Here is a 16,164-nt window from a genome sequence, read left to right on the forward strand (position 1 = left end):
TTTCTATTCGAGAACGAAAAATATTTTTTTGGTTAACTATTTCGTTTACGTTCTATAAAATTAGTAATTATGGTTCTATTTTTGTTTTCGTTCATACACATTTTCCTATAAAACCGGTTAATAAAAAAAAAAAAACGGTTTTAACCGGTTTGAAGTCCTGGTAAATAAACAGTTGATAAACCACGCGACAAGTGACTGAACCGAGTCCACACAGATAAACTTGTTGCTACATGTTACTTGTTTATCAATTGATTACATTGTTTTTATATTGTATTTTGGTAACATGTTTCGGTTTCAAACGTAACACGAAACAATGATAAACGTTTGTTGCTTGCAAAAAATTATTGATGAAACATTTAGTGATTTCTAGAGATGTTTAATAACTTTTGTTATGTTGACATACTTCGACTTAAAAAGTTGCAATATGTTGTCTTAGGGGGACTGAGCATGTGTAACGAGTGAAGTCCTAATATTTTTAAAATTAAAGTTTCGATTTTCCAAAAATAAAATGCAAAAAATTTTGGTTACGATAAAAGGTTGGAACCAGGTACTTTTTGTTTTGGGTTATTAGTTATAACAATTAGATTATGAATTAAATCGTATAATACGTATTGTATTGTACGATAGTTGTACAAAAACTGTATACGAATATTATCTGTTTAATCGTATCTATAGATGTGAGTTCAGTAAATTTACCCGATAAAATGTATGGGTAAAAGTAAATTTACGTAAATTTTACGAAGTATTTTTTTACCATTGAAAAAAATTGAGTGACCCCTTATTTTAAATGTTTTTACTAGCGGAATACGTTTTATTCACTGTTGTAGAGAATATATTCATATATAGATATAGGTATATTTACAACCGTGGTTTTATTTAGATAATCAGCGTGCTATACGAAAATAAAATGCAGACACTGTATTCAGTATTTTAGTATATTATCAGTGATGTATTGCTAAAATAAATCATGGGTATACGCCTTATTTCATGTAGTAACTATCATAGGGTAGGAACCAATAAAAACTCGCTCATGAACTACACATCTTTAATTATGACTGTTTGATAACAGAAACTTGTTCTTAAATGATGACAAATTTGAATTTTTTATTAAAAAAAATAATAATATATCCGATACCGAATCACGTCATAAATATAACCGTTAGGTTAGTCAAGGAATTATGTAGTTATTTGTCAAATTACAAGCTATACGCTATATACGGTCGCATACCCGCGTATCATCAATTTCTCATAAGCTTACACCATGCATAAAAATAGCGTATTGGGTATACGTTTTATAGTCCCGTATACCCTCCAATACATCACTGTATATTATAATCTATATATACATTAATTTAAAAGTAAACACTGATAATATTTTACATTCTCGTTCTGTCGTTACTTGTTCAGTGTGATTATGTTATAAAACGGCCACTGAGAGAGCGCTACTCCTTCGCGCAAACAAATGATTGAGCTCCGTGGTTTCGCCACCATAAATTCCCTTTCTTAATACGCAACGATTGTAGTGGTGACGGTGGCGGCGGCGCACGTTAAGGGCGGCCAGCGTTTTAACAGGTTTAGTGGTGGGAATGTGCGATAACGGACGAGTTTTGGTCGCCACCTAGTAGTTCTCTCTCAGTGGCCGTGCTGTAGTGTGTCACACTTGCACATGTTAAATAGGTTGGTAGGTAAAAAGGAAAAAAAACATTCATCCTACATTTTATAACTTCGTAAAAATATTGAAGAAGGTAAGAAATTTAGTACGTAAGTTGTATTTAAAAATTGATTAAAAATTAAAATACATTTTTTTTTCAAAATTTACCAATTTACTGAATATTACGTAAATTTACTAAAATGTTTTACTGGTAAATTCCACATCTCTAATCGTATCTATACAATATCGTTGAAAATTCTTAATCTTCATAGTTACATTACTACAAAACTAATGATTTCCGAATTTTTTTTATTTTTATCATAATTTTTAAAACGTTGATTTACCTAGGTTTCAGAAAAAAAAAATACAATAAAAAAAAGGATTTCTGATTTAATTAGGAAAGTTCCCATTTCTGTACACCTGTCAATGTACGAATACTGTCGTATATACTTTGCAACTGAAAATTGATATATTTTATGATGTAAAAAGCTTACTTAAATTTTCATATTTATTTTCCATTTCTTGATAAGAGTCAAACCTTTCTATAACTGTAAACAATAAAAATTATTTAGAAACTAATTTCGATTATTTATCCTTTTAAAACAAGTCATATTTAATGAGAAAAATAGATAAAGCAATGTTAACATTTAAAAACTACTACACAATCGTATTGAAATTGAAAATCTCAACTATTTACATAGTAACTGTAACTTGTTGTCTTGCAATAATAAATTCAGTACATATATTTTTTTTAAAAGTCAGATAAGTCCTTTTAAAGTTAATATATTAAAATTTAACTATAATCAACAATGAACATTCATTTTTTAAATGTTTAAGACTATTAGAGAAAATGATTTGACTGCTAGCATGTTCTGATTTTGTATGTAAAATAGGTGTTACTTGCATATCATTTTCAAAACAAAATTAATAATTTTGTTAAAAAAACATGTACGATGAACACAATTTAAATTTAAGTAATTTTTCCTTTAAAAACAAGTTTTTAGATTTATGATTACGATAAAAGAAATTGTTAGTATATAAAACTCTTATATATTTTTTATAGTTAATCTAAAATGAAAGTTAGTACCATTATTTTTATTTCATAAATCATACAAATGGATATTTTATATTATTGTTACGGATATACATATATGTAGGTCCTTACGACTCTTACTACATAGGATGAACCACATAAATCATAAATAATAGAAATCGGGTAATGATTATAAATAATATAATATTCGCAACAATAGAAAGGAATTATTAATTTAAATCAGAAGGTAACACAAACCACATATTATATATAAACTATGGCTACATTCCAAAATATAATATTAAAACAACTATTATAGAAAAGCATCAGTATGAGATATGCAAAATGTGGAATTCATGAGGTCAGCTGTTACATAGGTAATCTAGGGTTGGACGCACAAAATACAAGTAGCATCAATCTAAAATGCCAATTTAAATAACATAGGACGAGTAGATTAGCATTCGCTAGGTCCGGGTCAACTATGAGAAACGGGGTACATAAGAGAGTCCCGAACAGACCAATATTAAGATGTGTTTTAGTCCTGTCCAAGAAAGCACCTTCGTAAGTTAACTTATAAATAATTAACTTTAAATTATTTCTTGTACACAAATACGTGAACTTAAATAAATATTATAACAGTTGTTAATTTTATGAGAGTTGATTTATTATTTGACAATCTTCTCGATGGAATTGACGGCATGCAATATTATATTAAAATAAATATATTGTTTAATATATGATGTAGGTACTACGGGAAAAACGATAATAGCCAAAATAAATTAAAAACTCTGATAATTATATCATCTTTTAATTTGATTTAAAAAATAAATTTATCAAAAATTAATTGAAGTACCACGATAATTTTTTTTTATTATTTCATATTTTATCTATTAGTTTTTGAGTTCTGAAACTTTAAAACTGTAATACCTAAATAACTTAAATAGTTTAGGATTATTTATTATTATCGTTATCGTTTTTCTCCATAGCTTTTCATATGTATAATATATTATAAATTGAATTGTTAATTCTGTATATTAAGGTTGAGTTTAAAGAGCTTTTTAATAATAATATATAAAAATAAGAAATATTAACTTGGCGAAAGCATAAAAAAATTCTAGCCGTAACAATTATTAGAGAAGTTTATTAGAATATGAAATTTAGCATTTATATTTAACCCATCGGTAAAAATAATTTCTTAAAATTCTTTTCTGCAGGATTTTAAATGAAAAATGTCCTAAAAAATATAAGTTTGAGTAACAAGTATGATTCCTTTAAAAAAAAAAAAAGCATGATCAGTCTTTCTCACCAAAACGTCTTTGTTCGGTTGCTTTTAAAATAAAACAGGGCAACACCCACCTCGTGAACTTACATGATACCGATAATTTTTTTTGTATCCATGTACAACAAGCATGTCAAATTCAAAGTATAAAGTGGGCCAAATATATTAATTAGTTTACTACGTGGGCCGCACATCAACATTTAACGAAAATAAGTATATTTTTTACATTTTTTCAATTTTATTCTTTACGGACACAACAGGTATAAATAGGTATAAATACATATAAAAAACTTTAAAAAAAAAATAAACATTCAAAAAAGTCATATTAATAATATATAAGATATCTATTATTTAAATTAAAAAAAGAAAACATTAATAATTCTTTTTGGACAATATTAGGCATCTATTTTCCTCCACCAACTTCTCAATTTTGGGAGAAATATTATTGGATGAAGCTACTTTTAAAACTGAATTTAAATGTATGTCAGTTAATCTGGATCTAATGGGTGATTTATTGCTATTCAACAATGAGAATAGTTGCTCACATAAATAAGTACTACTAAACATAGACTTAATTTTACACGCAAATCTGCGAGTTTCTACGTACCTTACAGGCGAAAAATTGTAAAAATCCGGTACATCAACCTCATTGAATTTACGTTTTAGATTTGAATCATTTTGAATCTCAATCAGTTCCATTTGTATATGTGCTGGAACTTTTACTGCGTCTATTGAAAAAGGAGACGTGAACAATTCAAAATCGTTTTCTAAATATTTGAAATCTTGAAATCTATTTCCGAATTCAGTCTTCAAATATATAATTTGTTCTGAATATTTTTTGTAAAAAATTGGTTCATAATAACTTGTTTTATACGTCATACATGTTGGGAAATGCGTTAAATTTTCATTCTGTAACTTTGTTTCTCATAAATCTAATTTACATTTGAAAGCCTTAATATGGTCATTAATAGATGTTATAATTTGATATTTTCCTTGTAATTTTAAATTTAAATTTGACAAGTGCTTCGTTTTATCGACCATAAAAGATAGGTCTTGTAACCACATTGGATCCGACAAAGCGTCTTGTTCTTTAGACTCTAAAAATATTTGTATTGCATCTTTTAACTTCCAGAATCGTTCTAATACAGTGGAGCATGGTAACCAACGTACTTCTGTAAAGTATGTTAAACCTGAATACTCGCTTTCTAAATCATTTAAAAAAATCGAAAATTGTCTTTAGTTTAAACCACGAGATCTTATAAAATTGACCATTTGTTTTACCGGTTTCATTATATGTGTCATATTAATAACTTTTGTGCATAACATCTCTTGATGTTATAATACAATGTTTCCTATGAAATGTATGCTCAAAATTTTCATTAGCTTTTTTTCGTAACCTTTCAATGAAACCTTTATTTTTTCCTGTCGTAGAAGGAGCTCCATCTGTAGCCACAGACTATAACTTTACCAAAGGTAAATCATATTTTTTTTAAGAGTTCACAAACAGAAACGAATACATCCTCTCTTGTAGTAGTATCATACATAGGTTTAATTTCCAATAACTCTTCATAAATATTTAATTCCGTATTGCAAGCTCGAAAGAACACAGCTAACTGAGCTGTGCCACCAATATCGGTACTTTCATCACAAGCAATTGAAAAATACTTGAAACCAGGTATTTTTATTTTTATTTTATCACTCAAATTGCATGCTAGTTCAGTTATTCTTTCAGCGACCGTATTTCGTGTTAATGAAATGTTTTGAAAAGCTTTTAAATTCCCGGGACAAATGATTTCAGCCGTTTTAATCAAACACGTTTTTATAAAATCACCTTCGGTGAATAGTTTCGAATGTTTGGCAATTAACTCTGACAACACATAACTAACCTTTACTGCAGCTTCATTTTCTCGTGTTATTTTAGTGAACACTAATTGATGGTGTTTATATTCTGATTTAAATTATTTCCGTTTTTCTTGTGGATTAATAACCCTTCATAGTGGTCGTATTTTGACTTATATTGTTCGTAATGTCGCTTGATATTGTACAACTTTAGAACACTAATAACTAGGGAACGGATTTATATGTAATAAAAATACAGAAATATGTACATATGTATGTAAGTATAATTTATAAAATATGTGCTAAAAACATCCAAATATGTAAGAAAAAAATTGAATTGAAAAAAAAAAAATTATAATTATTAAACTATCAAAATGATTTGTTGCATTGAATTATTACAATATCTTTTAAATTATTAAATATTATATATCGCCTATTAGATCTTAATATATTTTTAAAACGGCTAAATGATCGTTCCGCATCAACCTACATCGGTTGATTAAAGCATATTTGAAGCATATAATATCAGAAGGCGATAATTCTAAATTTTTAGAATGGTGTCTATCACTGATTATGTCATTGATTAATTTAAAATCAATATCGCCTGGAATTTTTTTTTGTAACAGCATTAATTTTCTTTTTTACAAAATCTCCTGTTGGTCCGTTTAAGAGTTTTCATTTTTCAATCGTTGATTTGACAATTTGCATGCTATCATTTAAGGACATATTTTTTTTTCTAATTTTGTAAATGTATGTGCAATAAAACTAAAATTCACTGAAATGAAAATTAAATTAGTTTTCAATGTTTCATTTTGCATAATATTTTAAGCTTTTCTTATAGCGATAGAAGTTACTAGATCTAAATTAGAAATAATTTCTTGTATTTTCATACGAAGAAGACGTGAAATGATAAAATATGTTTAAAAATATTTACAAATTAGTCAAATATGTAAAAATATGTAATTATACCAAAATATGTAAAAATATGTAAAATAAAAGTAGTATCATATTAATAGGAATGATTTAAATCATGAACGTTTCTTATCGAATCTTAAATATCTCGTTTTAATAAAAATATGTATTTACATATAAATCCGTTCTCTACTAATAACACTTTTACAAATTAAACAAATTATTTTATTATTGATTTCACTACAAAAATATTGTAATTCCCAATGTTCATGAAATTGACGATGTTCATCGGTAATTTTACGTTTATAACTACCACTTGGTTTTGATACAGACATTTTTAAATTTATTAATTTGTAGTAAAATATACGCAACAAAATTTAAACTGGAACACACGCTGGTTGTCGAACGACTAGTTTCCAAAGGCACGCGTGTCGCGTACCGACAATATAAATTATTAATCTATATTCTATAATCTATATATATATTTATTATTTGTACATATGAAATCATCAATAACACTAATTTCTCGATTAGATTAAAGTTTATCAGAAGATAAAACATAATAATGTATACCAAAATATATACCATTCTCAAAGAATCTATGTTAGTTGAAACACATGATTAATATTTTATATTTTTTTTTTTTTATTATTCTTTTTTTATTTTGTCCATTAATATTACTAGCCGGGGGCCTCAAAAAAATAAATCGCGGTCCGCATGCGGCCCACGGGCCGCGTGTTTGACATGCCTGATGTACAATAATGATTGAGTACATGAGAAAATAAATTTAAGGTATAAAATAAATGTAGTATTACTTTCTTTTACTATTGGCTTCGTCATATTCTCCTTATATATTGGGTCGTCAAAATTGGTAGGATTCAATAATTGAGTAACTACAATAAAATTCGTTATACCCAATATTATTTTAGTTGCAATTACAAATCAAAATATACTCATAAAATAAAATTACTCGTATTTCGACACTCTGACGAACTTCTAATCAACTTAATAGTACATACCTATCTCGCTTGATCGATAGAGGTAAGTTGTTGCAAACAGATTTGGATAGACTAAAAACAAATTTAGTAGTTAGATATACTCTTATGGTACATACGAGTATATAAGTATTAATAAAAAATCAAAAAATCAAATAAATTTTGTATCTTACGTCCTTTGAAAAAATAAAAAACATCTTTCGGAAGACTATTAAATCCTATGATATAAAAAAAAATTACTAAATTATGAGTTAAAATAGATTTTGTAGATCAATGTAGTTATAAAATATTAGCCATACACTTTATAAATTATTTAATTTAGTTACATTCTCACGTGGTAGAATAATAATATAAGGTTTAAAATTCTATACCTATAGATTTCATGTTTGCTCTATGTTGGTTATAATCTTCATGGGGTAGTGGAAAATTAGCTAAAAAATGTGATCAAAATTATAATTTTTTTCACTGTTAACTCACTAAATCACTATTATTATTACATACATATATAAAACACTATAGAGTTATGGATAAATTGGGAAATTAAACAATTTCTTGTAGATAGTTTTATAGTCGGTGTACATAGTTATTTTCTACAAGATATTTTACGAGATACTATTTATCAAATTATTTTATGCAAAGTGTTATTTTTACTTATATATATATATATATATATCAGCTGCGATAAGTCAACTGTCGAATAAAGCCATTAATTAACTTGTTGCTCCATTATCTACGTTTTATTATCGCACATTCTTTAACTCATATGTCGACTTCGTCTTTGTACGATGATGACAACCGGCCGTTTGTCCCCAATAAATCAACCGGGAAAATTAAAAAACCCAAGATTACACAACACAGATCAGGACTAGATCATAGTGACCAGCAACAAAGCATCTCAACGTAAAAAGGTATAAATTCCAATTTGTCACATGCTATAGTATATTTATAGTAATCAAGCAGTTCTACATTTGTCCGGACTACAAATATGTATAATAACTAGATACCCTATTCGGCCGACTCCCATATACAACAACATTATTAATTTATGATGTCCGAGGCCATTTGCAACTTTTGTAATGTTTACAAATTCTTATCATTTTTTAATCGTTTTGATATCATGCATCGTGATACAAATATTTTATAATATACTCAAAATATTATTTATTAATTATTTTTTCATAAACTTAATTTTATTACAAGTATACTTATACAGTTATACATTATTAAACCATGATTGATGGATGAACCAATTAAGTTCAACTCATTTTACATTGTACATTTTCAGGACGATTTACTGTAAGCCTAAAAATATAAGTTTAAATCGAAGAATCAGTAAATATGAATTAGTGGACGTGACTGTAGCTGCCTATTTCAAAATATGGTTCAATTGAATTGATATTGAAAATAACATATATTTAGTCTACAATTCCAAATATTTCTGTTGAGTGGATATCTATTATTTTTATAATATGAAAACTAGAAGTATTTTAAAAGTATTCGGATACTTTTGAAGTATTCTAAATAATGTATTCGGAATACAATTTTATAAAGTATTTGAATGCATATTCAGAATACGAGTACTATTTTTTGTAAGTATTCGAGTATTAATTCTAAATACTTTTAAAAGGTATTTTATCCAAGTCTGCTTATGAGAAAAGTTTATTTTTCTAACTCCATTTGTTGAATGTCTATTCATACACAAATGTACACTACATGAGGTAACCATCTTAAATTATTAATTATACAAAATATACAATAATCGCCGAAAAAGGGTCAGTAGTCAGTAAGTTGGGTAATTATTGTTTGTATTGTTGTTAATTGTTATCATATTATTATTTGTAATAATGATTGCCAAAGTTGCAAATATCTGCCAGCGCCATTGATAAGAAGAAGTCGGTTATCTATTTATTATACATATCTGTGGTCCGGTCAAACATTCGATTACGATAGTACGTTATCTCAGTCTCCTATTGAGATGGCCGGTGAACAAATGAATATATATTCCACTTTCCCATACTATAATAAGATACCCTTTTCCATACTATAATTGATCACACAACCGCTCCCGTTATCGAAAACACAAATAATGCCTCCACAATTTCATATATTAATACAACTCCCGCTTCTAACGATACAAAATCGTCACGTAATTCCGTACAGTTAAATAAATATTTCTCCGCGGATAACAATTCTGATAGGACAGGTTAACAGGCTCGTTCGATACTATTGGAGAATATTCAGATGTCAATTTAAAATTGATCACTGGCAACCATAAAAATACGCAAAAATGTTTTCGTAAAATGTTGACATCAAGCCAATTGATCACAAAAAAATCAAAATCACTTTTAACACTAAATCAGCTACAAATAAATTTCTTACCTTTCCTCTGTTTCAAAACTTTAGATTTACAGTATATATTCCATCTACACTGATTTATTCATACAGAGTTATTAGAGCCGATAATTCCCTAATCGAAGAAAATTTCTGGGACGGACTAAACAATACAGTCGGTGCTTTTGCTTTTAAGCGCATCTCAACCAAAAAATATAACGTTATTTCACTTAACCACGAAAACTTTCCTTATTTTTTTTTTCTTAACCAATGGTCAATTATCTACAATGGAATATTCGTAGTCTCTCTGCAAGACTTACTTCAGACCAACACCTCATATCCTCTCATAAATGTTTCATAATACTCATCACCGAGACATGGCTACTTCCTTCCTGTAATTACATTATTCCCCCATTTAATTTATTCAGAAAAGACCGAGCCGATAGTTATAGCGATGTCACAATAGCAGTTCATACTTCACTTAATATAACTTTAATCGAAATGAATCCTCCTCTAAAACAACTACTATTGGAAATTGATTAACATTGATTGAATAGGTTTGAAAATAACAAACTCGGACGGCCTACCCACCATATCATTCTTGTCTTGTTACAGCCCAAATGATTCCATTATCCCCTTTGATGCATTGTACTTTCTCCTACAAATCGCTGATCATAACTTCTTCTTTACAGGTGATTTTAATGCCCAACACCTTGTCTGGGGTTCCATTACGTCCTCCAGACGAGGCAATCTTATTTAAGATGCAATAAACTCCGCCAATCTTAATATACTTAATGACGGCACAGTTACATACGTAGGTAGATCCAACTCTACCAATTCCTGCATAGATTTATCTTTATCAACTCCAAATATATTCTGGCTTTTATCCTAGCGTACTTTAGACCAGCGGTCGCCAACCTTATAGACCTCACGGACAATTAAATACATACTTTAAATTCTACGGACCACGTTTAGCTTAAAATAGCTTTTTACATAAATACAGTAAAATAAATCGATGCGGTATTTTTTTTCGGTCATATTTAACTTGTTATTTTCATTGCTTGCTGCAATGGATCTATTATCCACATAATACTATGTCTAGGGTCTTATTTTTTTGGGAAATAACGACAAAAAGATTCTGTAAGTACCTAACGTTTAAATTTTTCTGCGGACCACTTAAATTGTCTCGCGGACCATCAGTGGTCCACGGACCACCGGTTGGCGACCGCTGCTTTAGACGATTCCAATGGTAGCGATCATTTATCAATTACCAGTTTATTCTATAAATCCTAATATCCGAACAAATAAAAGACCCATCTTACACAGCGTTCATTCTTCTAACTTTAAATTTAATCTTAACAAAGCTGACTGGTCTTTTTTTCCCAACTTATTAACTCCTCTATCCCTTCTTTCAACTTCCACCCACGCATGTCCAATCAATGATTATGCACAGTGTATTCAAATTATTTTAGATATCTCTAAAAAAACAGTTTTTATCAAACACAATAATCATACAATTTCCCTCCCTCTCTTCCATGGTGAAACTCTTCTGGCACCAATGCTGTGTTCAATCGAAACATGTTTCCTGTTTTCCGTTCAGGCTCCTTTAAAGATTATCTTATCTACCAAAACACCAGCGCTGCAACCACGCTTTTACTAAAAGAGTCTAAAAGACTGGTATGGAAACAAGTTTATATAAATCTTAATCCTTCTTTATCTATATATTCTACCTGGAATACTGCTAAGCGCTTTCGAAATTGTATCCAAACTCAATATTGCCCTAATAACAACATCTGGTTTGATGATTTCAGCTACAAAGTAGCACCATGTTATGTTCTTTCAAAATCCGAAGCATAGAATCAAATTACTCCATCCGTTTCAAACTCGGTCTCTCTTCACGTAATTTTCATGCCTATAACCTTAGGTGAGCTCAACGCTGCGATCGCTTCACGCAAATCAACAGCTTCCGGCAATATTTCTTCCGTGAAACTCAAATACCTTCCTACCAATGCCATCTATTTTTTCTTGAATATTCTAAATAAAATAATTTTACTCAATTAAATACCTGATTCATGGAAGGAATTTAAAATCATTCCTATCCCTAAAACTAACTCCACACAATGAACTTCACGAAAATTCTTTAATTGCTTGACAAGAATCCAATATACTTCTATTTAATATTTTTGAGAATTATTTTCAGTTGCAATTTATATATCATCTTAATAGATCCGTGAGAATCTGATTCAACACTAAATAAGACAATTCATATTTCGAACGCAAAAAACACTTTCACGACACATGTTATAAAAGTTAAGTTCGCAACATTAGATATTATTAGTACAATAATTGTATTAAGAATAATAAGAACAATAATAATGATATTATATATATACGATTTGTCTCGTATTATATTACAGTGGAACCTCTATAAGTCAAATTTTCGATAACTCAAAGGAATGTTTTGGTCCCTGCTTTACAATATATGATAAACGTGATAAATTTTCTTGATAATTCGAATTTCGCTATCTTGAATTTTTCGATAAATTGAAGTAATTATAGTTGAATTTTGGCTTATCACTCAAATTTATATAATAATATATAACACGTACATAACTTGATAATTCGAAAGATAAATAACCAAGTGTTTTATTATAAATATATTGAAAACCGATTAATATTATCATTCTAATATTTATTTAATGCTTAAAAGTTACAGATATAAATTCAACGATATTATGTATATTGTTTTGCCTAAAACTACTCTTCTTCAGGCTTTAGATAGCTTACATGTTGTAACATTGATTAAATATACATATATATATATATGTATATTTAATCAATTGTTGTACGTAAGTACATTCAAGAATAACAAGAAATTGGAGAAGAGATTTTTTCCGCGCTAAATGTTATTGAAAACTTTACAGGTTGGTCGCACAATAAAAAACAATCAAAAAAATCAGATTTATTTAAAAAATATTTCTACTTTAATCATTACATTGTATTTTCTTTCTTACATACAATTTATACATATCTATACATATTTATTACTTTATACTTTTTTAAAATTTTAATACAATAAACAGACCTACATACATTATACATTTATTAGTAAATATATAAATAAATAAAATTATATAAAATGAAGTCTTTGTATTTTAATTAAAAAAATATTTTTGGTAACGCGAATTTTTTTTTACCGATTCGAGTTATCGAAGTTCCACTGTATTATATTAATATTAATCATTATTATTTTAAAGTTTTTAAGTCTTTTGACATATTTCAAAATCGAAAATCATCAAATTGTCCTCGAGAATAGACATCTAACAAGTTACAATATAGATACTAGATATTATATAATAATAACATTGAAACAACCATGTGAGATGAAATAAATTTAGATACATAATCACAAAAAATAACATACCAGCTTTAAATGATTGAAAATCTTCTTTGTTGAATATTTCGGTAATACCTAAATAGATTTTAAATTATAGTAAGACATAATTTCAAAAATATTATGCATGTGATTAAAATATATACATATATATATTTGTAAATATCATGTGAACAACAATTATGAAAAATGCTCGTTGAGCACTTTAAATTTTTAAATATTTTTTCAAAACTTAACACAAAAATTATAATTTTATTATTAATTATAATTAAAATATCTTACCCTCTTTGATTATTCTGTCGTAATAAGCATCATAATATAGTTCAAACTGTCTTGGGAACTCTGCATTTAAACAATATATATTACTTAAATTATCTGATTAAATAATTTATAATCTAGTTTCTATATTTTTTTTCTGAAAGTTTTAAATTACAGTGGATTCCGCTGTGGACACGTTGGGATCAAGTCCATTTGACTGCATTAAGTGGTAATACAAATCGAATTTAATTCAAAACTATCAAAATTCTTAATATCGAAAAGCTTTTATTTTGCACACGTAAGCCATAAAATTGAGAAAAAAAAATGTAATTTGATTTTTAGATATATAAATATACAAAATAATAATAATATAATTTAATCATGGAACGCATATTTTTACAGCGATTTTACATTGTTAAATTCCCGGAGAAAGAGACTTCACTTTGTCCAAAATGGCGAATTTTTCCCCGAGAAAGGATCTTTTCTAAACATAGACGACAACGTTCAAAATTACGTTGAAATTTAATGTAGAACTAAAGTGATTGTTACCGAGTTAGGAAAATAAAGCTACAAGTTCATTGAAATATTTTTATATATATTTTTTTGTATTATTCTCGATACTTTTATGGCACTCCTATACATATTGTTTCTAAAATGGTTTAAGAAATACCCTATATATTTAATGAAACTCACGACAAAATCCCATTTTTTTTAATTCGAAAAACGAAAAATTGCGAACGTTTTTGTATGCTACGTTGCCAAGTTTATATTTTTCTAAATATATAAACATTTGTGAATTTTATTTTATTTGAGGATTTAATTAATTTTTTTTTTTGGTAAAAGCTTCTTGATATTTATAATACTGTTATATTAGAACTACGCTACAAACTAAAATAAAAAGTTACAAAATATGAGTTTAATTAAAAATGTTTTTTGATATAAAAGTTATTAAAATAAAATAATAATGTATATTACATAAAATACTGAAGAGAACTGGAAAAAAAATTGTTTTTTTTTTTTTTTTTTAAATTAGTTTTATTTTTTTATTTTTATAAAGACATTTAAAATCTGTTTACATCAAAAAATAATAAGTAAATTAGATAAAATAGATTACTAGACGTGACAACGTGGGGGAAGGGAGCGTCCAGTGACACTACTTCCAGTTTATGAATATATAGTTATAGTACTTATATATATATATAGTACTTACTGCTTTTATATTTCATGAATTCATCAGGATTTACTTTTAATGAATCTATAAGTTATGATAGGTATATTATTTTAACTCGGTAATCTTTAATATCTATTCACAAAACTATAAATAGTCGGAAAAATATACCCATGAATATTTATTTCATTACCATTGAAATTTAATATTATTAAATGAAAAGAAAGTTTCAACGCTGGTTAAGAAAACTACTCAAAAATATTATTATATTTGATTTTAAATTTAAATTGTAGAATAGTTTGTAAATGTTTTAATTATTAATGTATAACAACTACATTAGTATCCATACATGTTTTTAATTTTATTTGTCTTCATTTGTACTAGTATTCTTTTCAAAAGAAGAAAATGGGCCCCATAAACATGTTCAATGTCGTATTATACAATTAAAAATTAATTTTTACTGAATTTATTGCTGTAACACGTACGTGCCTCTTTTATCTTTTTACATGAAATGAACACAATACGTTGCTATCTAAATAATACTAAAGATGCACACCATGAATTGTAAGTGTTGCCTTAGTTATAAAAATTAAGTTATTAAATTAATTAATTAATAATTTTGATGTAATTTAATACAATTATTTATGTTACAAATAAAAATTACGAATTTAAATATACGGATTAGAATTGTTCAGCACAAAACCGTGATAAAACAATATTTTAAAGTAATTATTACTTTAAAATATTCTTGTATGGATATATAATTTTGTTCTAATTTTTTCCAAGTTTGGATTGTAAATCTTAATTTGACTTGTTGTCATCTTATGTAATCGTGTTGCGTTTTTTTTCAGATAAAAAAGTAAAACGGATACAATCACGTAAAGCTAATTAGAGCGCAAAGTCAGTGTTGAGAAACTAGACAAAAGGCTATGACTAAAGCCACTCAGTCCTACATATATATTACTGCCTATATATAAAATGTACTATAACTTCAAATTTTAAAAAAAATTGAAGAAAATCTTGTCTAGCTTTTTTTAAATGTAAGTTGTTTGAAATACATTTCGTATTTCACAATTTGCACGTTCAATTTATATTTAATAAATACAATTTCTCACAATTCATCCTAACCTTATTGTTTATATCATTCATACGAAGTGTAGTTTTAATATACTCGAGTATTTTTAATTTTAATTATTTTGTTGATACTTTGGCATGTCTAGTTATAAGTGGTATTAGGTATCTTATTAAATTATTTAAACATGATATATTAAATGTAATAATGAGTTCATATTTTTTAATATATT

At 27.3% G+C, this 16,164-nt stretch overlaps 1 protein-coding gene across 1 annotated transcript in view; it reads right to left on the reverse strand.

The window, feature by feature from the left end:
- LOC112681797 overlaps positions 1-16,164 on the reverse strand; it is a 170,916-nt gene that overhangs the window by 115,205 nt on the left and 39,547 nt on the right. The window contains exons 32-39 of the mRNA XM_025552115.1: positions 14,903-14,947; positions 13,717-13,776; positions 13,465-13,512; positions 8,081-8,140; positions 7,883-7,927; positions 7,734-7,784; positions 7,530-7,607; positions 2,146-2,199 (exon numbers count right to left, since the gene is read on the reverse strand). Coding sequence (XP_025407900.1) covers positions 2,146-2,199; positions 7,530-7,607; positions 7,734-7,784; positions 7,883-7,927; positions 8,081-8,140; positions 13,465-13,512; positions 13,717-13,776; positions 14,903-14,947 — 441 coding nt within the window. The remainder of the gene's footprint in view (positions 1-2,145; positions 2,200-7,529; positions 7,608-7,733; positions 7,785-7,882; positions 7,928-8,080; positions 8,141-13,464; positions 13,513-13,716; positions 13,777-14,902; positions 14,948-16,164) is intronic.

Source organism: Sipha flava, unplaced genomic scaffold, assembly GCF_003268045.1.
Source record: "Sipha flava isolate LNK unplaced genomic scaffold, YSA_version1 197_pilon_pilon, whole genome shotgun sequence".
Lineage (NCBI taxonomy): Eukaryota > Metazoa > Arthropoda > Insecta > Hemiptera > Aphididae > Sipha > Sipha flava.